General features: G+C 43.3%; 1 protein-coding gene across 1 annotated transcript in view; it reads right to left on the bottom strand.

Annotated features, from left to right (window-relative positions):
- Positions 1-862: 862 nt before the first annotated feature.
- Positions 863-24341, bottom strand: part of LOC709035 (uncharacterized) — a 37624-nt gene continuing 14145 nt past the window's right edge. Inside the window, exons 4-6 of the mRNA XM_077998178.1 lie at positions 19022-19052; positions 5833-5894; positions 863-5072 (exon numbers count right to left, since the gene is read on the bottom strand). Of these exons, the coding sequence (XP_077854304.1) occupies positions 4874-5072; positions 5833-5894; positions 19022-19052 (292 nt within the window). The 3' untranslated portion in view covers positions 863-4873. The remainder of the gene's footprint in view (positions 5073-5832; positions 5895-19021; positions 19053-24341) is intronic.

The raw sequence follows: 24341 nt of genomic DNA, 5'->3' as shown, positions 1-24341 counted from the left end.
ATATACTACTAGCATCAACTGGTTACAAGCCAGGGATGCTGCAGAATACACTACAATGCACAGAATTGAACCCTACCACTTAGAATTATTCAATCCCTAAAATAAATGAGTCCAAGGTTGACGAAACTGCTGTAAATGAGAGAAAAGTGCTAGAGATATTGGATCAAGGGAGGATTTTATTTTTTTCAAGAGACAGGGTCTCACTCTGTTGCCCAGGCTGGAGTGCAGCGGCGCCATCATAGCTCACTGTAACCTCAAACTTCTGGGCTCAAGTGGTCCTCCCGCCTTGGCCTACAAAAGTGCTGGGATTACAGGCATGAGTCACTGTGCGTGGCCTCAGGATTTTTTTTTCTCTTAAGGGACACTTGAGCTTGTTTAAATGCTGCTGGATCGGGAAATGGGCCACTTTATATACTGTAAGAGAATGGGTAAATTGGTAGACTCTTTTGGAGGCTAATTTTGTAGAATTACAAACTTAACATATGTAATTCCATTATGAGTGAACTATTCTATTGAAATACTTGCATACGTACATTAAGATACTTGCTCAAGGCTGGGTGAGGTGGCTCACATCTGTAATCCCAGCACTCTGTGAGGTCGAGGTGGGCAGGTCACAAGGTCAAGAGATCAAGACCGTTCTGGTCAACATGGTGAAACCCTGTCTCTACTAAAAGTACAAAAAATTAGCCAGGTGTGGTGGCAGGTGCATGTAGTCCCAGCTACTTGGGAGGCTGAGGCAGGAGAATGGTGTGAACCAGAAGGCGGAGCTTGCAGTGAGCTCAGATCGTGCCACTGCACTCCAGCCTGGGCAACAGAGCAAGACTCCGTCTCAAAAAAAAAAAAAAAAAAAAACCCAAAGATATTTACTAAAATATTTTTATTTTCAGTCTTCTTTGTAGGAATGAGAAATGGGAAACAATTGCATTCTGATAAATAGACTAATGGTTAAACGAATCATGGCATATTCAAACCAAGGAATTTCGTAGCCATTTGAAGCTTGTAGTGAACAGTAAGATTGCCAACATATGGTGAGTGAAATGAAGTCACAGAACAGTATTACTAGTGTTTATCAGTTATGTAAAGCTAACCAAAAACCCCACGTTTACATGTGTGTGTCTGCTAATACATTTTCATCAGGATCTGGAGCACTGTATCAAAGCATCATAAGTAGACTCCCTTTTCACTTTTTATTCCCCAATGGCTCAGAATTGTGAACTCTTTATGGGCATGTATTTTATAATTTTAAAATAATTGGGGTTTTTTTGGCAGGGTTTGGGGAAGCAGGGTCTTGCTCTGTTGCCCAGGCTGGAGTGCAGTGGCATTAATTTCTACTCACTGCAACCTCCGCCTCCCAGGTTCAAGTGATTCTCTTGCCTCAGCCTCCCAAGTAGCTGGGATTACAGGTGTGTCACCATGCCCCGCTACTTTTGTATTTTTGGTAAAGACGGGGTTTCACCATGTTGGCCAGGCTGGTCTTGAACTCTTGACCTCAAGTGATCCACCCACCTTGACCTCCCAAAGTGTTGACATTACAGGCAGGAGTGACCGTGCCCGGCCTAAAACAATTTTTAAACACTGAGGCAACCTCACAATAGAAAGGAAGAGTTTAAAGATGTGAATGACATGGGATAGAGGAGGAGGAAGCTCCCTGAGGATTAGATGATGGTGACAGCAATAGCATCAGGAGCAGGTAACACTCCGGCTGAGTGTTGAGATGTGCCACACCCTGCTCTAAATGCTTTACGCATATCAAGTCCCCTCATTCTTACTAGAAGTCTGGGAGGTAGATATGATTAGTCAAGGACTTGGAGGCACAGAGAGGTGGAGCAACTCCACAGCTAGCAAAGCTGGGATTCAAAGCCAGGCTGTCTGGATGCAGGGCCAGTGCTCCAGTCACTGCCCCCTACTGCTGGCTGATGGTGGGGTCCAGAGCACAGGTGATGGACTGGCCTGTGAGGAGGAGAGAAAGCTCATTAAACTTCTGGATCAGTTTGTTGCTGCATTAACACTTTCTCCAAACATAAAAGCTCAAAACCACCACCACTGATTACCTCATGGTGGTGTAGGTCAGAAGCCTGAGCAGGCTCAACTGGGCTCTCAACCTTGCATCTCACAAGCCCCAACCCAAGGTGTCGGCAGAGGTGGGCTTCCATCTGGAGGCTCTGGGGAAGAATATGCATCCAGAATCATTGAGGGTGGCAGAATTCAGATCTTTTCAGCTGTAGGACTGACAGCTCCATTTCCTTGCTGGCTGTGAGTCAGGAATCTTTGATGAGAGTTTGCTGCATCCCTCACCATGTGGCCCCTTCAACTCTAAAACCAGTAATGATGTGTGGAATCTTTCACAGGCTTGGATTCTCTGACCTTCTCTTTGGTTATCAGCCAGGGACAACTCGAGTTCCAAAGGGTTCTCATGATTTGATTAGGAACACCCAGATGGTCCCCCTTTCCTTGTACTGGTAACATAATCTAGTCACAGGAGTAAAGTGCATCCTATTAACAGTCCTGAAGATTAGTGGGAGAAATCATGATGCCATTTTAGCCTGGGTAATTTAAAAAGAAAAGACACTTGCTTGGCTCAAGGTTCTGCAAACAGTACAAGAAGTGTGGTGCTGGAATATTTTTCTGGTGAGGCCTCAAGAAGTTTACAGTCACGGTGGAAGGCAATGAGGAAGCCAGCATATCACATGGTAACAGTGACAGCCAGAGCAAAAGAGGGAGGGAGGGGTGCCACTCACACTTAAGCAACTAGATCTGGTGTGAACTGACTCATCACCAAGGGGATGGCACTAACCCATTCATGAGGGATCCACCCCCATGATCCAGACACCTCCCACCAGGCCTTATCTCCAACACTGGGGATTACATTTCGTCAAGAGATTTGGAGGGGACAAACATCCAAACCATATTAGTAGGATGTCTGACATTCATTATATGACGCCTTAGTGAAGGGAGGTTTGAGGGCTTATTTTGTCTCCCTGGATAGAAATGGAAAATGTATACCTGAAAGAGATGTCTGAGAAAGAAAGTTTAAGTGGGTGACAAGCACACTTTTGGTTTGCTAGTGAGCTTTTTGAGCTCAGTTCTCATTTGAGTTTGGAGATGGATTTGTAGGGGCTCTGGGATTTCTCCTCTGTAGTCTGTCTATAGGAGCAAAGCGGAAGATTTTGATTGACGCTTCTTTGAGGAAAGCTTGGACAAAAGCATCACAGATCAGGGGAGATGACAGGCCAAAGTGATGTTCCTTGGAATCTAGGCTAGAAACAGAGGAGAAAAAAACAGAGTGAGGGGAAAGGGACAATTCCCTTGCAAGGGCTGCAGGAGTGGACGGCTGGATTCCAGTTAAAGCAGGAAGTGGAAGAAGGCTTCAGTAAGAGGGTAGAGATCTAGAGCACAGGTTCTCCAAGTGGGGTCCCCAGATCCACAGTATCAGCATCACTTGTTAGCAAGGCAGATTCCCAGGTTCACCTCAGACCTAGGGGATGGAAAATTCTGGAAGTTTGTGAGTCGAGCACAGGAATCTGCATCGTAAGCACGCTACTGATTTGGATGTCTTGGAGGTTTGAGAATCATTGATGCCGCATCTTTCGTGTTGTGTAAGAATGCTTTTATCATGAATGGGATTGCGGAGGGACAGTAGCCAATTCCTGGAAGAAGAGGACCGGCTGTACCTGGGTGGGAAATGCTGAGCATATGGCAGAGGACAGATGGCCTGTGTTCTGCGTGCTGAGCAATGATGACAAGGATAAGTGTAAGGCAAGGCTGAATCCACTGGCCTTACAGTTTTCAGAAATAATAAGTCCTGGCCACTCCAATCTCAACCGATTGTTTTCCTGAGGTGGTATTCCAAGGCCATGAACAGGAGCATTGACTGATGAGACTTGAAGAAGGGTCAGTCTGGGCCTGGCTTGGCTGTTCCTTAAAGAGGTGCAATCTTAAAAAGGTGCAATCTCCATGAAAAGTGGCAGAAAATAGCAGTTTCTGGGACCCTGACTGAGTGCCTAAAGCAGCAAGAGTCCAGTGTTGGCCACAGAGGAACACACTTGCCTATGAGCAAGATCCAGCTTCACTTTGGCTCAGCAAAGGACAAACTTCCTCTCCTCCAGCTGCAGACACACCCTGGCCTCCTGAGATGCCTCTACTGTGGCCTAGTCTCAGCTACAAGAGCACAGATGGGCTGTGGTCAGGCAACAGGAAGAGGAAGAAAGGGAGGGATGGATTTTGGGATGTGGATACCTGACCCAGTATAGAAATCCCCCTGTATTCCTAAACCTTTTCTGAGTCACTCTGTGAAAATCACGGGACTCTGGCAGTAGAAAGCAAGTTAAGTAGAATGCTAGCCAGACAAGATTTTTTATTATTTTAAGAACTCCCTAGCCCCCAAATCAATAAATCATGTCAGATGAATATAAATGTGCACTTTTAGCCAAGCAGTGGCTCTCACCTGTTATCCCAATGCTTTGGGAGGCCAAGGTGGAAGGATCACATGAGGCCAGGTGTTCAATTCCACACTGTGGAGGGCACAAGCTGTGGGAGGGCCTGGAAGAAACGCCTCAAAGATTCTCCCAGTCCTGCCACCCTGCGGGAGACATTTCAAAGGAATCGTAAACTCATGTGACCAGCAGGGAGGACAACACCGAAGAAACTGTCCTGCCTAAAATCAGCCGCTGTCCAGAGCTAGCACCTGGAAGGAGACACTCCCTCTCCTGGAGTCACATCTTCACTGGAAGGCGGGTGGGAGCTCACTGCTGTGACCCACGTATCCTCCTCTCTGTGTCTCTATCCTGCTACTTTCTCTGACTGCATCTTCCTCTGTTCCTTGGCCACAGTGTTTGATTCTTGAGAAGAGAACGTTGAACAAGTCACATCCTTGTCACTCTGAGTTGGAACTCTCATTTGACTTGGAAGATTTGTGCTTCCGTTTTTTCTTCTTTTTCTTTTCTTTCTTCCTTTTCTTATGCTTTTCTTTCCTCTTCTTTTTCTTGTGTTTCTCTTTATCTTCAGAGGAACTGGAGCTGCTCCCATCTTCATCTGAGGTAGAATCCTCCAGTAACTGTTTTAACTGCCGTATCCTAAACATTCAAAATTGATCAAACAGTGAGTTTTTGCTTTAATTGAAAAGTTTCTTAAGTATGTCATTCAAAAGCAGTATAGAAGGAACATGAATAGCCACATCACAAAGACAGTGATTATTTTTATTTTTACCTGTTTTCTCCATTCTTCTCTACCTGAATGCTTATTTTTATGTGACTGTAACCGGTGTACAAGCCATTTTTGTATTCTTTTCCTTGTCCTAGTCATTTCTGTAGGTTTCCACAGTACTTACAATTACAATTTCTAACAGACACACACTTTACTAAACCATTCCCCCAACTGCTCAGTTTCCTAATAGATAATCTACATCCTCAACAATCATAATTTAATGTAACCAGTTTGAGAAAACAAACTCTCCCAATTTTTCACTCTCTAATCTTGTCTAGGTGTAATTTTTAACAAAAGCTCAGATCCTTAAAGATGCTGGAGGAGATAAACTGAATTACATGAAAGTACCAATTGTACCATGCCAGTAGACAGCACAACAGGGGTTGCTAATATCAACCGAGTGGTCAGAGAGCTGGACCAAGCCTACAGCTTTAAGCCAACCCAAGTAGGAAGAGGCTGGCCTGCTCATTCCCCAACACTGGTCTTGTCAGCCATGACTCCTACCCAATAAACATTTCACAAATGAAGTACCATGTTTACTATATCACTCTCCTAGTGCTAGAATGTTTTTTTTCCAACTTTGTAGAATTTAAAACTTCTAAGTAGATATCATCAACAGGACAATCTCACCTTACATCCTTTTCATATTGTTTATTGTCTTGTATGATGTCATACATGAAATCCTCATGTGCCTTTAGGGACAGAGAAGGTTAAGGTTTGGTTAGGCTTCATGGACCACAAGTTAAATAAAATGAAACCCCTATGTTACAGAAAACAGTTTTTTTTTCCTTTTTTTACTGTTTGATGCAGTCGTATGCTCAACATCTTTCAATCCTTTTAAGGGTCGCATTATTGATAACTCGCTAAGGCTATAAAAAGGATTTCCTAATGAGAAAATACACAAAATAATATTCTTCATGAGGAAATAACTGCATAAACTGGAAGAGTCATACTATAAAACAGTATTCAAGTTTAGAAATACTGAGGTAATTCTCTTTGTTCTATTGGGTTAGATGACCAAAAGTTAGTATTAAGCAAAACAAAGGAGTTGCTCAATGATACATAGGAATGATCATTTATAAGTACTCAAAAATACATGTTACAGGTCGGGCACAGTGGCTCACACCTGTAATCCAAGCACTTTGGGAGACTGGGAGGTGGATCACGAGGTCAGGAGATCGAGACACTATCCTGGCTAACACGGTGAAACACTGTCTCTACTAAAAATACAAAAAATTAGCCGGGCGTGGTGCCCGGCGACTGTAGTCCTAGCTACTCAGGAGACTGAGGCAGGAGAATGGTGTGAACCCGGGAGGCAGATGTTTCAGTGAGCCAAGATCGCGCCTCTGAACTCCAGCCTGGGCGACAGAGGAAGACTCCGTCTCAAAAAAAAAAAAAAACATATCCCAAAGAAGTCTGGAAATAAACACATCAAGCTATTTGCTGCAAAGCCACTCTCAGGAGGAAGTCCAGATTGGACTTGGTGGTAAAAGCCTTACTATGAGGTCTTCATTTTGCTTAATAAGGCAAATAAACTGTATTCTTATATTCTATAATTGAAAAATGACTTAAAATTCACAATTATGGGTGGGGATCAGTGGCTCATGCCTGTAATCCCAGCACTTTGGGAGACCGAGGCGGGTGGATCACGAGGTCCGCGGTTCGAGACCAGCCTGACCAACATGGTGAAACCCCATCTCTACTAAAATACAAAAATTAGCTGGGTGTGGTGGCAGGCACCTGTAATCCCAGCTACTTGGGAGGCTGAGGCAGGAGAATTGCTTGAAACCGAAAGGCAGAGGTTGCAGTGAGCCAAGATCACACCACTGCACTCTAGCCTAGGCAGCAAGAGCAAAACCCTGTTTCAAAAAATAAAATTAGGCCGGGCGTGGTGGCTCAAGCCTGTAATCCCAGCACTTTGGGAGGCCAAGACGGGCGGATCACGAGGTCAGGAGATCGAGACCATCCTGGCGAACACGGTGAAACCCCGTCTCTACTAAAAAATACACACAAAAAAAACTAGCCGGGTGAGGTGGTAGGCGCCTGTAGTCCCAGCTACTCGGGAGGCTGAGGCAGGAGAATGGCATAAACCCGGGAGGCGGAGCTTGCAGTGAGCTGAGATCCGGCCACTGCACTCCAGCCTGGGCGACAGAGCGAGACTCTGTCTCAAAAAAAAAAACAAAATTAAAAAAAAAATTCACAGTTATGAACATTATGCTTATAGAGTTGTATAAATTGATGTTCTGTTACATCCTTAGGGTAAATTCTTAGAAGTTGAATTTCTGAGTCAAAAAGAACTATGCTAAATTTTTTAGATTTATCAACAAGCTTTGTTTTATACTATCTGTAAAAACTGACATTTCACCTAAAAGTGTTTGATCTAGAATAATTATTTTTCAGATTAAGACAAAAACACAAAACTTTAAATGCCTTAAAATGTTAAAAGAACGTCTGTTGACTTCAGTTTCATATATAGCTGGCCCTTGTATCCTGAAGAGTTACACGTCCAGATTCAACCAAGGATCGAAAATATTTGGAAAAAAAAAAAAAAAGGACGGATTTGTCTGTACTGCACATGTTCAGACTCTTTTTTCTTGTCATTATTCCTTAAGCAATACAGTGTAACAACAATTTACTCAGTATTATAGGTACTCTAGAGACGATTAAAGTATACAGGAATGTGTGCACAGCTTATATGCTATTTTATTTATTTTATTTGACAAAATCTCACTCTGACACCCAGGCTGGAGTACAGTGGCATGATCTTGGCTCACTGCAACCTCTGCCTCCCATGTTCAAGTGATTCTCGTGCCTCAGCCTCCCAAGTAGCTGGGATGGCAGGCATGTGCTACCATGCCTGGCTGATTTTTGTATTTTTATTTTTTTGAGACAGAGTCATACTCTGTCGCCTAGGCTGCAGTGCAGCGATGTGATCTCAGCTCACTGCAACCTCCACCTCCTAGATTGAAGCGATTCTCCTGCCTCAGTCATCCAAGTAGCTGGGATTACAGGTGCCCACCACCCCACCCAGCTAATTTTGGTATTTTCAGTAGAGACAGGGTTTCACTGTGTTGGCTAGGCTGTCTTGAACTCCTGACCTCAGGTGATCTGCCCACCTCAGACTCCCAAAGTGCTAACATTACAGGCGTGAGCCACTGTGCCCAGCCTAATTTTGTATATTTAGTAGAGCTGGGGTTTCACCATGTTGGTCAGGCTAGTCTCAAACTCCTGACCTCAGGTGATCCACCTGCCTAGGCCTCTCAAACTGCTGGAATTACAGGCGTGAGCCACTGCACCCAGCCTATACCATTTTATTTGAGGGACTTTGAGCACCTGCGGATTTTGGTATCCCAGGGGATACTGGGATCCAATTCCCCATGGATACCAAGGGACAACTGTATGCTGATCACTCCAGTAGAGCCACAAGGCAGCATATTTCACTTGGCAGAAGTGGTTACTGAACAGTGAATTAACACCTCTGGGAGGTGACTCTATGTTAAAGTGGAGAATGATTGATAGATCATGCTAATGATAGATCTGTCTGTCATTTAAGAGGAAATATACACAATTCTAGCTTGTAATAGACGGACATCTACTCTTTAAATGCTGAGAAACTAGGCCGGGCGCAGAGGCTCACGCCTGTAATCCCAGCACTTTGGGAGGCCAAGGCGGTGGATCACCGGGTCAGGAGATCGAGACCATGGTGAAACCCCGCCTCTACTAAAAATACAAAAAATTAGCCAGGCGCGGTGGTGGGTGCCTGTAGTCCCAGCTACACGGGAGGCTGAGGCAGGAGAATGGCGTGAACCTAGGAGGCGGAGCTTGCAGTGAGCCGAGATCGCGCCACTGCACTCCAGCCGCCTGGGTGACAGAGCGAGACTCCATCTCAAAAAAAAAAAAAAAAGTCTGGGAAACTAAAACTCTGATTTTAGTTATGAGACATAACTTTTTATATAATAAATGTTAAAAAGGGGAGTTGAATAGGGAACAAAGTCTTCTTCAGAAAAAGAATCACTGACTCAATGTATAAACAAAGAACACTTTTATAAATGTTAGTTTTTTCTTGAAGAGCTAAATTTGTCTCACAAATGGTTAACAGCAGATACCTTGGCCAAAAGGCTTCTGGGAATGTACTTTATGTGAACATTCAGTTCGCTGGTGACTATCGGATTAATTAAGATTCACCATCTCTGATTAAGGTAAAATGACATTGTATGGTTTTACTTACTACTCTGAACTGTTCTAACTTTTGGTTGTCTTTGATAAAGAAAGGGCATTCTTTGTAGCCTGTTTGGTGACCATACCGTTTGCAATGTCAACCTAAAAGCCAAGCAAAGGGGAAATATTTCTGCAAGATAAGAGTGTTTCACCTAAGTGAGATAAAGAATCAGTAGATTATATTAAAGTTTTTATTCATTAAACTCCAATTCTAAAAGAAAATGCAATCATGGATGAACCGTGTAAGGTCCCAGAAAAGACAGGTAAACTAATTGCTTATAGTTTTTTGAGACAGGTAAACTAATTGCTTATAGATTATATTAAAGTTTTTATTCATTAAACTCCAATTCTAAAAGAAAATGCAATCATGGATGAACCATGTAAGGTCCCAGAAAAGACAGGTAAACTAATTGCTTACCCAAGCATCCTTTAATCTTGTTGCTTTAGGAATTAATTTTCCAACACCAAGAAATTATGAAGCAATCCAATGAAAAGTACTGCAAAAGGTGAATTTTTTTTCAGTGTGTCTCACTGTATTTTTCAAAGTATATATCTTCTATTAATCAAGTGGCTCTGAATCTCATTTATAAATTTAGTCACTAGACTGACCAACATGTAGAAACCTTGTCTCTACTAAAAATACAAAATTAGCCAGGCATAGTGGTCCATGCCTGTAATCCCAGCTACTTGGGAAGGCTAAGGCAGCTTCTTTCTCAGGTTGAGTCAACCTCTGTTCACATCCCTAACTTTCAAGTAAACAAAATCACAAGTTCTCTTAAAATGTTAATGTCATCAGAACCCTAGTGCAACTTTACTTGCAGAAGAGGGAAACTGTCCTATTTAAAGAGGTTAACTATTAGAAGCAACAGAAGGTCCTGATGAGGAACTGGAAGGATAGTAACAAGAGAATGTATATACATGCTCTAAGGCAACAAATTCCAGTCTTTATGGAATTTCAGTGAGTGGACCTGGCATCAGGCATTGACATCTGAGAAAAAGGAAGTGGTGAGCAAAGCAAGAATGGATGAGATCCTTGTTACTTCTCTCACCTGTTCATATTCTCTCAGCACCAACTGGATGTGGTATAAATCAGGACATCGTATGGGAATGGTGAATGAGACCCTGTGTTTGAGTATTCAGCAATTCTAAGCAAGTTGGTCAGGAAGCATGAAGAGGGATTTAAGTAAGTTCAGCCAAGTTTTGCTCTATGCTGGCAACTACAGAACACACACAGTGACAGGGCAAGAAAAGTTTTTCCCTTTTTATTTTTATTTGAGGATTGAATGCAGGAAACCACTGAAAAAAAAATAAAGTTTGTGGATTTTCTTTTCTTTTTTTTTATTTTTTTGAGACAGAGTCTTGCTCTGTTGCCCAGGCTGGAGTGTAGTGGCGCGATCTCGGCTCACTGCAACCTCCGCCTCCTGGGTTCAAGCAATTCTCCTGCCTCAGCCTCCTGAGTAGCTGGGATTATAGATGCATGCCACCACACCCGGCTAATTTTTTATATTTTTGGTAGAGACAGGGTTTCGTCGTGTTGGCCAGGCTGGTCTCGAACTCCTGACTTTGTGATCAGTCTGCCTCAGGCTTCCAAAGTGCTGGGATTACAGGTGTGAGCCACCATGCCAGGCCTAAGTTTGTGGATTTCTATTGATAGCCTGTGAGCTATCCCTATCCTTTTTTTTTTTTTTTTTTTTTTTTTTTTGAGACAGAGTCTCACGCTGTTGCCCAGGCTGGAGTGCAGTGGCGCGATCTCGGCTCACTGCAAGCTCCGCCTCCCGGGTTCCCGCCATTCTCCTGCCTCAGCCTCCTGAGTAGCTGGGACTACAGGCGCCCGCCACCGCGCCCGGCTAATTTTTTTTGTATTTTTAGTAGAGACGGGGTTTCACTGTGGTCTCGATCTCCTGACCTTGTGATCCGCCCGCCTCGGCCTCCCAAAGTGCTGGGATTACAGGCTTGAGCCACCGCGCCCGGCCAGCTATCCCTATCCTTATCTCCCTCACCATTTAAAGTTTGGGGAAGAAGGACTACACTCTTTCGAACTAATATCTGCCTTTATGGCAAAGCTGAAAGGATGTGAAATGCCATGGAACAAGGATTGATGTATAGATATCCAGAAGATACCATTTCCGCTCAAAATCCTTTTATTATCGAAAGATGATCCCAGCTATTCAAAGCGTGGTCCGTGGACCAGCAAATTCAACAATATGAGGAAGGTTGTTAGAAAAGCAGGGTATAGGACCCAACCCAGAAATATTGAATATTCAGTATTCAGTATTTTGGATATTCAAATACTGGATATTCAGTATTTCTGGGTTGGGCCTGATACAGACACATAACCTGAATTTTAAAATATTTACTGCTTATTTGTAGAAATATCAAAGTGGGAGAACCACTTTTCTAATTAACACTAAAATTGGTAAAATCAAAAATGTGTGCATAGGTTTGTAATTACCTTAACAGTAATTACATTATATGCAAATGGATTAAACACTTCAGTCAAAAGGCAGAGATTTATAGAATGGATAAAAATGTTATCCACCAGGTGCCGTGGCTCATGCCTGTAATCCTAACACTTTGGGAGGTCAAGGCAGGAGGACTGCTTGAGCCCGGGAGTTTGCGAATAGCCTGGGCAACAAGGTGAGACCCTGTCTCTACAAAAAATTTTTAAAAATTAGCCAGGCATGGTGGCTGGCCCCTGTGGTTCCAGCTACTCAGAAGGCTGAGGTGGGAGGATTGCTTGAGCCTAGGTGGTCTAGGCTGCAGTGCGCTGTGATTGTGCCACTGCACTCCACCCTGGGCAGCAGAGAGGCCCTGTCTCAAAAAAAAAAAAAAAAAAAAGGAAAAATGCTATCCAAGCGCGGGATGTAAGTGACACACTGTAGATTTAAAGACACAATTAGGTTGGCAGTAAAAGGATGGAATGGGAATATATGCTGCAGTTACCCAAAGGGAACTAAAGCTGCTCCAATAATTTCAGACCAAATACACCATAAGACAAAAACTGTTAAGAGAGACAAAGAAGGACATTTTGTATTGATAAAAGGGTCAATCTATCAAGAAGATACAACATTGATAAGTATGTATGTAACCTAGCAAAAGAGGGCCAGATAGTTGAGACACAAACTGACAGAATTGAAGGGGAAAATAGAACAATGTAACAATAGGCCGGGCACGGTGGCTCACACCTGTAATCCCAGGACTTTGGGAGGATAAGTCCCAGGGATCACGAGTTCAGGAGATGGAGACCATCCTGGCTAACACGATGAAACCCTGTCTCTATTAAAAGTACACACAAAAAATTAGCCGGACGTGGTGGCGGGTGCCTGTAGTCCCAGCTACTCGGAGGCTGAGGCAGGAGAATGGTGTGAACCTGGGAAGCAGAGCTTGCAGTGAGCGGAGATCACACCACTGCACTCTATCCTGGGCAACAGAGCAAGACGCCATCTCAAAAAAAAAAAAAAAAAAAAAAAAAAAGAACAATGTAACAATAATACAGATTTCAATACTTTCCATTCAATAATGGATACAACAACTAGAGAGAAGATCAGCAATGAATTACAAGACTTAAGCAACAATATAAATCAACTGAACCTAACAGATATTTATGAAACACTCTACCACCCAACAATAAACACTTTTTGAAGTCAACATGGAACATTATCCAGAGACCCTATATTAGGCCATAAAACAAGAATTAATATAATTAAAAGGATTTAAACCATGCAGAGTATATTCTCCAACTAGGATGGACTCAAATTACAAAGCAACAATATAAGGAAATTTGAAGAATCCAATATGTAGAGACTGAATAACACACGTGTAACCAATCCACGAGTCAAAGGGGATGTTAGAAAATTAAAACACAACAGGCTGGCGCGGCGGCTCACGCCTGTAATCCCAGCACTTTGGAAGGCTGAGGCGGGCTGACCACCTGAGGTTGGGAGTTCAAGACCAGACTGACCAACATGTAGAAACCCTGTCTCTACTAAAAATACAAAATTAGCCAGGCATAGTGGTCCATGCCTGTAATCCCAGCTACTTGGGAAGGCTGAGGCAGGAGAATCGCTTGAACCTGGGAGGCGGAGCTTGCGGTGAGCCGAGATCGTGCCATTGTACTCCAGCCTGGGCAACTAGAGCAAAACTCCATCTCAAACAAACAAACAAACAAACAAGAAAACACAACATATCAAAATTTACACAATGCCGATAAAGTAGTGGTTAAAAGAAAATTTATAGCTTCTAATTCTTATAATAGAAGAAAGGTCTCAATCAATAATCTAGGTCTTTATCATAAAAATCAGGAAAAAGAGTAACCCAGACCAAAGATAAGCAGAATAAGGAAATAATAAATGATGCCATTGCTGGACCTCAAAAACACGCTAAATGAAAAGAGTCAGATCACTTATATATGTCCAGAAAAGCCAAATTCACTAAGAGAGTAGATTAATTGTTGTGTAGGGCTATCAATGGGTATGAACTGGAAATGGGTTGAGAGATCTTAAGGTGAGGGGTAGGGATGAAAATGTTCTAACACTTATTTATGATGATGGTTGCACACACTTGGTAGTTACTAAATGTCACTGCATTACACATTTATTTAAGGGTGATTTTGAGGGCATCCAAAATCACAAAAAAACATTTTTTAAGAAGCCATAAACACAGAAGGACTGGGAAACCATAAAACAGTCACATACAAAAAAATGTGGGATGTTATAATGCGGATAGATGAATAATAAAAGAAAAGCAGATCCCAGAAAACTAAAGTTTAAGGCAGCAGAGGGTAGAATCTGAGAACTGATTCAGTTTCTACTTGCAGAACCTCCAAAGCTCAGCAATTGGCAGCACCAGATACCTCTGGAGGTGAAGGGGCAGTTAAAATAAGGAGGATTGGTTAAATGTCCATAGGCAGTTCTCCTTGGTCTGGGCAGAAGTTTGTTTAGTATGTGGAAAAGGTATAACAAAGGGTCTCTGGCCACGGAGACGTCAGGTGGATCTCAAGGAAGTTGTGGCAACAGACACAGAGGATCATACGAATGAATGGAAAACCAATGACAGATTTCCCAGACTCCCTCCACTCAGCTCCCAGAACACTCACAGAATGGCTTTCCCTTCCATGTGTGAACCTTCTCTGGGAAAATACAAGCCACTCAAAGAAGAAAAACCAATAGATAACTGAACTCAGATGTTCCCCAACCAATTACCTAGAAAATCACCCTGCAATGGGGGATCAACAAGCCCTACTCAGGCACTTAGGGCTACCAATCAACTTTTTATCTCTCACTAAAAAACAAGAATACTGTGGCAGCCACTCTCTAAAATGACCCTAATTAATAATTGTTGATCCCTAAAAAGAACACCCTTGTGTAGTCCCTGCTACCCTGAACAGGGCTAACTGCTGTAAGGATAGTACCTATCTGAAGAATAGAACTGCAGACACAGAGGTGAGGAAAGAATTTTTAAAATTTGTAAAATTGAGACCTACATTCCAGATTGAAAGGGCTCACCATTGTGAAATTTTAGAACACCAGGAATGAGAAGATGCTATAAACTTCCAGAGAAGAAAAATAAAAAACAAAGCAATAATAAAGGCCTTATGAAAAGATCAAAAATTGGAATTACTTTGGACGTCCCAATAGCTGTTCTAGAAAATCAAGAAAATGAAGCAATGCCTTCAAAATCTAAAGGAAGCTAACTTTTAACTTAGAATTTGATATCCTGGCAAATTAAAAAACATAAAATGAAAATTCCAGGGGCTGGACATGGTGGCTCCTGCCTGTAATCCCAGCACTTTGGGAGGCTGAGGTGGGTGGATTGCTTGAGCCTAGGAGTTTGAGACCAGCCTGGGCAACATGGTGAAACTCCGTTTCTACAACAAATACAAAAATTAGCTGGGTGTGGTGGCGCACACTGGTAGTCCCAGCTACTTGGGAGGCTGAGACAGGAGAATCGCTTGAACCTGGGAGGCGGAGGATGAAAGGAGCCGAGATCGCGCCATTGCACTCCAGCCTGGGCGACAACAGTGAAACTCCATCTCAAAAAAAAAAAAAAAAAAAAAATTAGCCAGGCGTGGTGGTGCATGCCTGTAGTACTAGCTACTTGGGAGGATGAGAAATGGGATGATCACTTGAGTCTAGGAGGTCGAGGCTGCAGTGAACCAAGATGGTACCACAGCACTCCAGGCTGGGCAACAGAGCAAGACCCTGTCTCACAAAAAAAAAAAAAAATCTACCTCCTATAAACCCATTTGGAAGGAAATTGCCCTAGGATTCATTACACCATAAGAACAGAATATAGTAACAAAGAACATTCCAGATACAGGAAAATGGGTGATCCAACACAAGAGAGAGGCTAAAGGAACCTGCAGAATGATGGTGTCTTATTCAACCTGGGCTGACATAATAACAATGCTGTGTGCCGGGTGGCCTAAACAACAGAAATTGATTTTCTCAGCTCTAGAGGGTTGGAATCTGAGTTCCACGTCCCAGCAAGGTAGGTCTGTGGTGACAGCTTTCTTCCTAACTTGAGACGGCAGCCCTCTTACTTTTTCTTCACATGGCACAAGGGGGTGGGGGTAGAACAGGACAGAGTGACAGCGAGAGTGAGAATGCGTATATGAGCCTGGGCCTGCCCGAGAGAGAGTGATCGCCAGTACTTCTTCTTTGAAAGGTATCATGTCATGAGGGCCCTAACCTCATGATCTCATTTAACCTTAATTAATTCACAAGGCCCCATCTCCAAATGTCATCACATTAGAGATGAGGCTTCATCATTCAAATTATGGGGAGAACCTAAACATTCAGTCCATCATATATTGGTCAAGGGAGATGCCTGGATGATAAGCATGGAAGTAGCCACCTTCAGTAAGATGAAATTGACAGAACATCTCAAGTATATGCATTGAAGGTCTTAAGTTTGAAGCCTGGAAAAATGTTGAGGTTGAATTAGAGATCAGTACATGAAAGGAAAAACAATAATAATAATAACAAAAGCTGAAAAACAATAAATACAGGACACATTTTGAGTGGACACATTTCGCAAGATACAGCTCACCTCTGGTCATAATCATAGTAAATACCAAAGACTTATGTTACTAAGTTTATGATACAATAATTACTGGGAAAATGAGATATAGAAGGGTACACATGTGTGGTGAGAGCAGGAGATAGAATTACATACTCATCTTCCACTGGACAGAGGCAACAGAAAATGGCCAAACCTGAAAAATCATGGAGCAACAATGCAACTATGAGGTTAAGATGTGGAGATAAACATCAAAACAACCAACTTAAAAAGCTCAACTATTTGGAAGAGTGATTTTTTTTTTTTCCTTCAAGACGGAGTCTCACTCTGTCTTCAGGCTGGAGTGCAGTGGTGTGATCTCAATTCACTGCCACCTCTGACTCCCTGGTTCAAGCAATTCTCCTGCCTCAGCCTCCTGAGTAGCTGGGATTACAGTCACGCGCCACCATGCCCAGCTAATTTTTGTATTTTTGGTAGAGACGGGATTTCATCATGTTGGCCAGGATGGTCTCGATCTCCTGACCTCATGATCCACCCGCCTCAGCCTCCCAATGGAAGAGTGATTTCATACCCTCTCGAATGCGTTAACTGCTATGGAGGGGCAGGGCATGTGCACAGAGAGTTCTACCTGTGTAGACCCATCCTCCCATGGTAGCTTCTCTCAGTTACATGGACAAAGCACCACTGATAGAGAGCACGCAACAGAGGCAAGACCCAAAAAGACCCGTCCTCTAATGCATCCCTCACTCCCATGGCATTTCCACCACAGAAAGTCCTTTCTATTACAGGAATAATACCCAAGAGTTTACTCCCAAGGCAGTGACAGTCCTGAGTAAAGACTGCTGGACTTGGAATCAGGAACTCTACAGTCAAAGCTTTGCTCTACATCTTCTCTGGGACCACTTACTGACATGCACACATCTGTGTCCTCATCTAGAAGACGGAGAACATGCCGTGGCTATAAGAGGGCTGTGGTGAGAACAAGTTAAATAAAAGAAGTAAACATGCTTTGTAAATTGCGGCGTGTAAGTTGCATGGATTAGGGAAACTCTCCCACACTCACACTGCATAACTCTGACTTCTTTCCCCAGTGGCATCCAAAGTCCTTTAGTTGGCGCATGAGCCAGAAATTCCCTGGCATGTTCATTGCCTGGTACACCTGGTATGCAATCTTCTGGCTTAGCCTCATCTTCCTAAACAAAGGGAACAAGGTGTAAACAGCATGGCAAGAGAGCGCTGGGATTCTCTCCTGCTTCCCTTGGAGTCACCCTCATCTGGCTTTTTCCTGGGCTGTGGGTGCCAACGTCATCTTAATTACCCCTCAAAACTAGAAAGACAGACAGTTACACTTGATCAAAAAAACAGGAAACAAATGTACCAGAAGAACTATACCAAAAACAGTGTAGCTGTTCTTAGAGAAGTTACTGGTAAAGCAGAAAAAAATCTGTCCTTATATAGCAATGACTGGTGAGCTCCAAATTTTGATGTAAATTAGATTCTAAGGTTTTTTTAAAAAAGGTTTCACTACCTCAAAATGTAGAATGAAGTAAGATATATGAATTAAAGTAAACCAGGGTTCCTGGAATAACAGAAAGGGCATGTTAGGCTAGAATAGCTTATTATACCCTGAAGGCCCCTGTCATATTTTACAGTCATAAGCATGCTGTAATTTTTTCCAAGTTTCCATGAATATTAAACTTCAATAGAAGGACGGTTTTTAAGAATTTTTTTTTTTTTTTTTGAGACAGAGTCTTGCTCTGTTATCCAGGCTGGAGTGCAGCAGTGCAATGTTGGTCCACTGCAACCTCCACCTCCCAGGTTCAAGAGATTCTTGTGCCTTAGACTTCTGAGTAGCTGGAATTACAGATGTGTACTACCACGTCCAGCTAATTTTTTTTTTTTTTTTGTATTTTTAATAGAGACAGTGTTTTGCCATGTTGCCCAGGCTGATTTTGAACTCCTGACCTCAGGTGGTCCACCTGCCTCAGCCTCCCAAAGTGCTGGGATTATAGGCATGTGCCACTGCGCTTGGCAAAGAATCTTTCTTCATTGAGAGTTATGAAACAGCAAGTTTTCTTTGCTGTGGCCTGGCACTCTAAGTCTCCCTCGTGCGCACACACCCTGGTGCTGTGGCCAGGGAGCTGCAGGAAGGATACCTGCACCGGGGAGCGGGACTGGATGAGCTGTCGGGTCTCCTTGGACTTTACTGCTCTCTGAGCTGCTGATACTCAAGAAACCAACACAGGATGGACCGAGGGGCTGAGCCAAGCAAGGCTGACAAGAAAAGGAGGCAGCTGAGCTTAAAGATGCTGTCTCCAGTCAGAGAGAAGGGGGCCATGGCCAAGGAACCCATGTGGGCCTGCATTAGTTCCTCAGGGAAGGGAAACATGGCTGATGAAATTTCCACAAAGGCAGAGGTTTGTGACAACACTAAAAATTATGACTCCTCAGTCATCTGCAGGAAAGAAACAGACTTTTCATAAAAGGGTATTTAAATGTCATGCAACCATTTTTCATAACAAGTTACTGAGTCTGTAAGTATGTCTAGTGGAATAACCAAGAGTACAAACTTCACACTAACCTCGATAAGTCCAGGAGGAGGTTTTTCATAACTGGAAAACAAAAAACAAAACCATCAACCATTTTAATGGGAATATAACATATTTTTATGAACAAAAGGCAGCAGCCAGGTCAGAATAAAAAGGATATTCTTAGTGAAAATTCAAAACTACATTTACTATATTATATCTAAAACAGTTAATAAAATATGCTCAGCATTCCGGATCCCATATAAATAAACTGATGAGATAACACACCCTGCAGAGATCCAGAAATTATGTTCATTGAAATAGCTAATGTCTCTCAGCACAATGATCTTTCTTGGAGGAGAAAGGAAAGCAAGAGGTTGCAGGGAGAATATGAGGTGAGAAGACCGTGGGTACTCTGGTTCCAAAACATCACTGTGTTTTTCTCAGGTTACTGACCTAGCATAACATCCACATACTCAACAGTGAACAGGCTCCTGGGGGAAACGGGTGCAATCTGTTCCAGCGCAATGTGGGTGGCACAGTGGAGGATGCACAGAGCTACATGGACAGGCCTGTCCCAGAGGCGCCCTCACCCATGGGCCTGCAACACCAGCTCCAATTCCGCCCGCTCGCCCGCCTGCCTACCAGATTTACAGATGTTGAGGCCAGGACACAGCACCCCAAAAATGACTGCAGAGCACCAGAATATGCCACCCTAAAATATGCCTCACTGGCATATTAACTATTTCAAGCTGATTACTTTGAGAAACTGTAGACAAGGAGTAGCCCTGAAAAGCTGCCATTCTGTAAGAGAAATTTACATTGATTATATAAAGGAAATTTACATTAAAATAAAGGAGTTTGCATCAGGAAAAGAGCTGCTCCTAGACAAATTTTATTACATGAAAGACTTTTAGCTACATAAAAAGGCGAACTTTATTCACCATGTTTCCTCCCCCATCCTCCCATAGTTTATCTCGACCCCTCCTCCAGAAGCCCCAATCCCCTGTTTCTTCCCACAGCTGGGGATGCTATATAAAGTTCCTCTGGTGCTTCTTTGAGTCTCATATTTTTGGGGGACTCCCATGCATAGACATGTAATTAAGATTTTTTTTCCCTCCTGTTAATCCGTCTTATGTTCATTTAATTGGTGGCCTAGACAAATAATTTAGAAGGGTGTAGGGAAGCCATTTTTCCTTCCCCTACACAGACAGGTATTACCTGGGAAGGGCAGAACGCTTCTCCTCCCTGTGCTAGGCAGCACCTGCCACCAGAGACTGGCCAGGCCTTCCTTATTTCCATCCAGGGACTGAACCTGAGGGAGACCCAGAATGCTGAGCACGCAAAATCTGTATTTGGGACAGGCGGGGAGATGGGAAGGAAATTCTGCAGGCGAGGTTCGTGCACTCAAAAGAGCAACTCAGATTCTTAGAGGGATTCGCACCTCCCCAACAAAAGTAAGACAAATATTAGTAGCTCAGATCTGTGCCTTAACCCTCTAAACCTACAAGGAAGTACTCATTTTAATACTTCAGAATGGCTGCAAAGTATAGGAACACTTAATGATTTAATGTTCTCTTCATCCTGACCTATTCCTTATGAACTGATTTTAGAGACCCTTTTGGAACACAGTAAATATTGGAGGAGGGAGGGATTAGGGAGAACAGACTAAGGAAAAAGTGAAATGCTTTCCTTTCCATTCGCCTCCAAGGTGTCAGAGAAAAGGACTTTGCCAGAGTATGGAGGAGAAATGGCACAGTTCCCTACAGCAAGAAAGATTTCCCTTTGGCTTCATCTGTGGACACTGTCAAAGGACTCCTCTCACCCTCACTATCACTGATCCATGGACTAGGAGAACCTACTCCACAAAGATTACATACTAAACAACTGGGTAGTAGCAGAATTAGCTTTTTAGGTATGATACAGTGCTTTTCCAAAGTAAATACTTAAAATATTTTCTAATGGAAAGCTATGGTGTGTCATAAGCAAGAATAATGGTAAGATGATACAGTCTACCTGCAGCCATCCTTTAGAGGTGTTAATTCTATGCCTTGGCCGCTCACGCCTGTCATCCCAACACTTTGGGAAGCTGAGGCAAGAGGATCACTTGAGGCTAGGAGTTTGCCATCAGCCTGGGCAACATAGCAAGACCCCATCTCTACAAAATAAAAAATTAAAGGGCCGGGTGCAGTGGCTCACACCTGCAATCCCAGCACTTTGGGAGGCTGAAGCGGGTGGATCACGAGGTCAGGAGATCATCCTGGCTAACATGGTGAAACCCCGTCTCTACTGAAAATACAAAAAATTAGGTGGGCGTGGTGGCGGGCGCCTGTAGTCCCAGTTACTCGGGAAGCTGAGGCAGGAGAATAGCGTGAACCCAGGAGGCAGAGCTTGCGGTGAGCCGAGATCGCACCACTGCACTCCAGCCTAGGCAACAGAGCAAGACTCTGTTTCAAAAATAATAAATAAATAAATAAAAATTAAAAAATATTATACCTTATGCACAGAGGCCTAGAAAGTTTGGAAGGGAGGTGGTAAACTCTATGAAAATATCCAATAATCCAACAAATAATTATTTTTGCCACAGGAGCTGAAAAACAACATATGGCCAAACTAAGTTCCAAATTCCTGAAAAATATGTAACTATTTTGCCTAGATGGAAAAGGAATACAATAGAACTGCACATTCTGAATTCTATTATTATTTGCAATGGCATTTCCTCAATAGTCCATTTTACAACTGTTCCCACCAGTTTAAGGGGGGACTGATGCTTTTTTCCCCGGGACTAAACAATTCATTAGTTTATGTAGCAGATTAAGATATTTCCAAAGTTTAAAACAATATTCAGCCAGGCATGGTGGCTCACACCTGTAATCCCAGCACTTTGGGAGGCTGAGGTGCATGGATCACTTGAGGTCAGGAGTTAAAGACAAGCCTGGCCAACATGGTGAAACCCCATCTTTACTAAAAATACAAAAATTAGCTGGGTATGGTGGCACACACCTGTAGTCCCAGCTACCAGGGAGGCTGAGGCTGGAGAATCACTTGAACCCGTGACATGGAGGTTGCAGTGAGCTGAGGTCACACCACTGCACTCCATCCTGGGCGACAGAGCAAGACTCCATCTCAAAAAAAAAAAAAAAAAAATTAAGCAAATGAAAAAAACTCAGGCTCTTATTAACTACTTTAAAAATACAAAATAAATCATAGGCCACTACTATTTGATGCAAAAGTGAATGACATTGCATAGTAATACTTATGCTAATATTAACTACTAATTTAGCAAAAATTATTATAATATGGCTACATAGGAAGGATGGAGACAAGGGTAGTAAAACAACTAAAATCTTACCTACTCTGTCCTCAGTTGAATAGCTGTAGAGACCAGAATATGCTACCTCAAAGTACACCTTTTTGGCTAAGGATCATTTTGAAAAACAGCAGACACAGGGGAAACTCTGAAAAGACAGCAGAAGTCACCCTTTTGTAAGAGAAATGTTCATCGATAAAGGAAATCTCCATTTCAGGTGAGATCCTTTTTTTTTTTTTTTTTTTTTTTTTTTTCAGATGGGGTCTCTCTCTGTCACCCAGGCTGGAGTGCAGTGGCTTGATCTCTGCTCATTGCAACCTCTGCCTCCCAGTTCAAGCAATTCTCCTGCCTCAGTCTCCTGAGTAGCTGGGATTACAGGTACATGCTACCACGCCCGGATAATTTTTTTTGTTTTTAGTAGAGATGGGGTTTCAGCATGTTGCTCAGGCTGGTCTCGAACTCCTGACCTCATGATCTGCTTGCCACAGCCTCTCAAAGTGCTGGGATTGCAGGCATGAGCCACCGCGCCTGGCCACAAGTGAGACCCTTTCTATACAAGAAAGAGAAAAATGTCTCTCAATCACAAGAGAATGCTAACAATGGAGAAAGCACAGACACAAACCTGCATAACAAACCTTAACTTTATTTATTATACTTTTCTTGGTCACTATACCATAGCTCAGTTCCCCCATATCTTTCTTTGATTTAGCTGAACATGGTGTTTAAGCCTGAATCCAAAACCACTTCTTTGAGATTTTTCATTCCACTGGGTAACTCCCATGTATATAGAACATATACATGGTAATAAACTTCTGCTTGTTTTTTTCCGCCTGAACCTTCCGCCTGCCAGGTTCAAGCGATTCTCCCGCCTCAGCCTCTTGAGTGGCTGGGATTACAGGCATGTGCCACCAGGCCCAGGTAATTTTGTATTTTTAGTAGAGACAGGGTTTCTCCATGTTGGTCAGGCTGGTCTCAAACTCCTGACCTCAGGCGATCCACCTGCCTCAGTCTCCCAAAGTGCTGGGAGTACAGGCGTGAGCCACTGTGCCCGGCAATGTTTATTATTATTATTATTAACCTTCTGTTACAGGGACCCTGGACCTTAGAAGAGTAGAAGGAAAAAAAATTTTCCCCTTAAATAGGTAATGTCCATTATGGAATCAAAAAAGGCAATATAAGGCTGGGCAGGGGGGCTCATGCCTGCAATCCTAGCACTTTGGGAGGCCAAGGTAGGAGGAATCCTTAAGTCCAAAACCAGCATGGGCAACACAGCTAGACCCTCTTTCAAAAAACCAGGGAGGAAAGGAGGAAGGGAGGGAGGGAGGGAGGAAGGAAGGGAAGAAGAGGGAGGGAGGGAGGGAAAGAAAAAAAGGCAAGAAACATGATTTTAAAATAAACAGTTACGGCCAGGCATGGTGGCTCATGCCTGTAATCCCAGCACTTTGGGAGGCTGAGGCGGGCAGATCACAAGGTCAGGAGATCAAGACCATCCTGGCTAACATGGTGAAAACCTATCTCTACTAAAAATACAAAAAATTAGCCAGGCGTGGTGGTGGGTGCCTGTAGTCTCAGCTACTTGGGAGGCTGAGGCAGAAGAATAGCGTGAACCCGGGAGGCGGAGCTTGCAGTAAGCCAAGATTGCACCACTGCACTCCAGCCTGGGTGACAGAGCGAGACTCTGTCTCAAAACAATAATAATAATAATAAAATAAGCAGTTACTTTCCAGATGAAAAAACTAAGAGTTTCCTCACAGAAGTCTTGATGGGGTAGAGGGGTGCAGAGAATATACAGGGTAACTGGGGTCTCAAACCACAATTTTTTTTTTTTTTTTTGAGACAGAGTCTTGCACTGTTGCCCAGGCTAGAGTGCAGTGGCATGATCTCGGCTCACTGCAAGCTCCACCTCCTGGGTTCATGCCATTCTTCTGCCTCAGCCTCCCGAGTAGCTGGGACTACAGGCGCCCGCCACCACGCCTGGCTAATTTTTTGTACTTTTAGTAGAGACGGGGTTTCACCATGTTAGCCAGGATGGTCTTGATCTCCTGACCTCGTGATCCGCCCAC

This window comes from Macaca mulatta, chromosome 3 (assembly GCF_049350105.2).
Source record: "Macaca mulatta isolate MMU2019108-1 chromosome 3, T2T-MMU8v2.0, whole genome shotgun sequence".
Classification (NCBI taxonomy): Eukaryota; Metazoa; Chordata; class Mammalia; order Primates; family Cercopithecidae; genus Macaca; species Macaca mulatta.
This window is presented reverse-complemented; position numbering and strand designations above follow the sequence as displayed.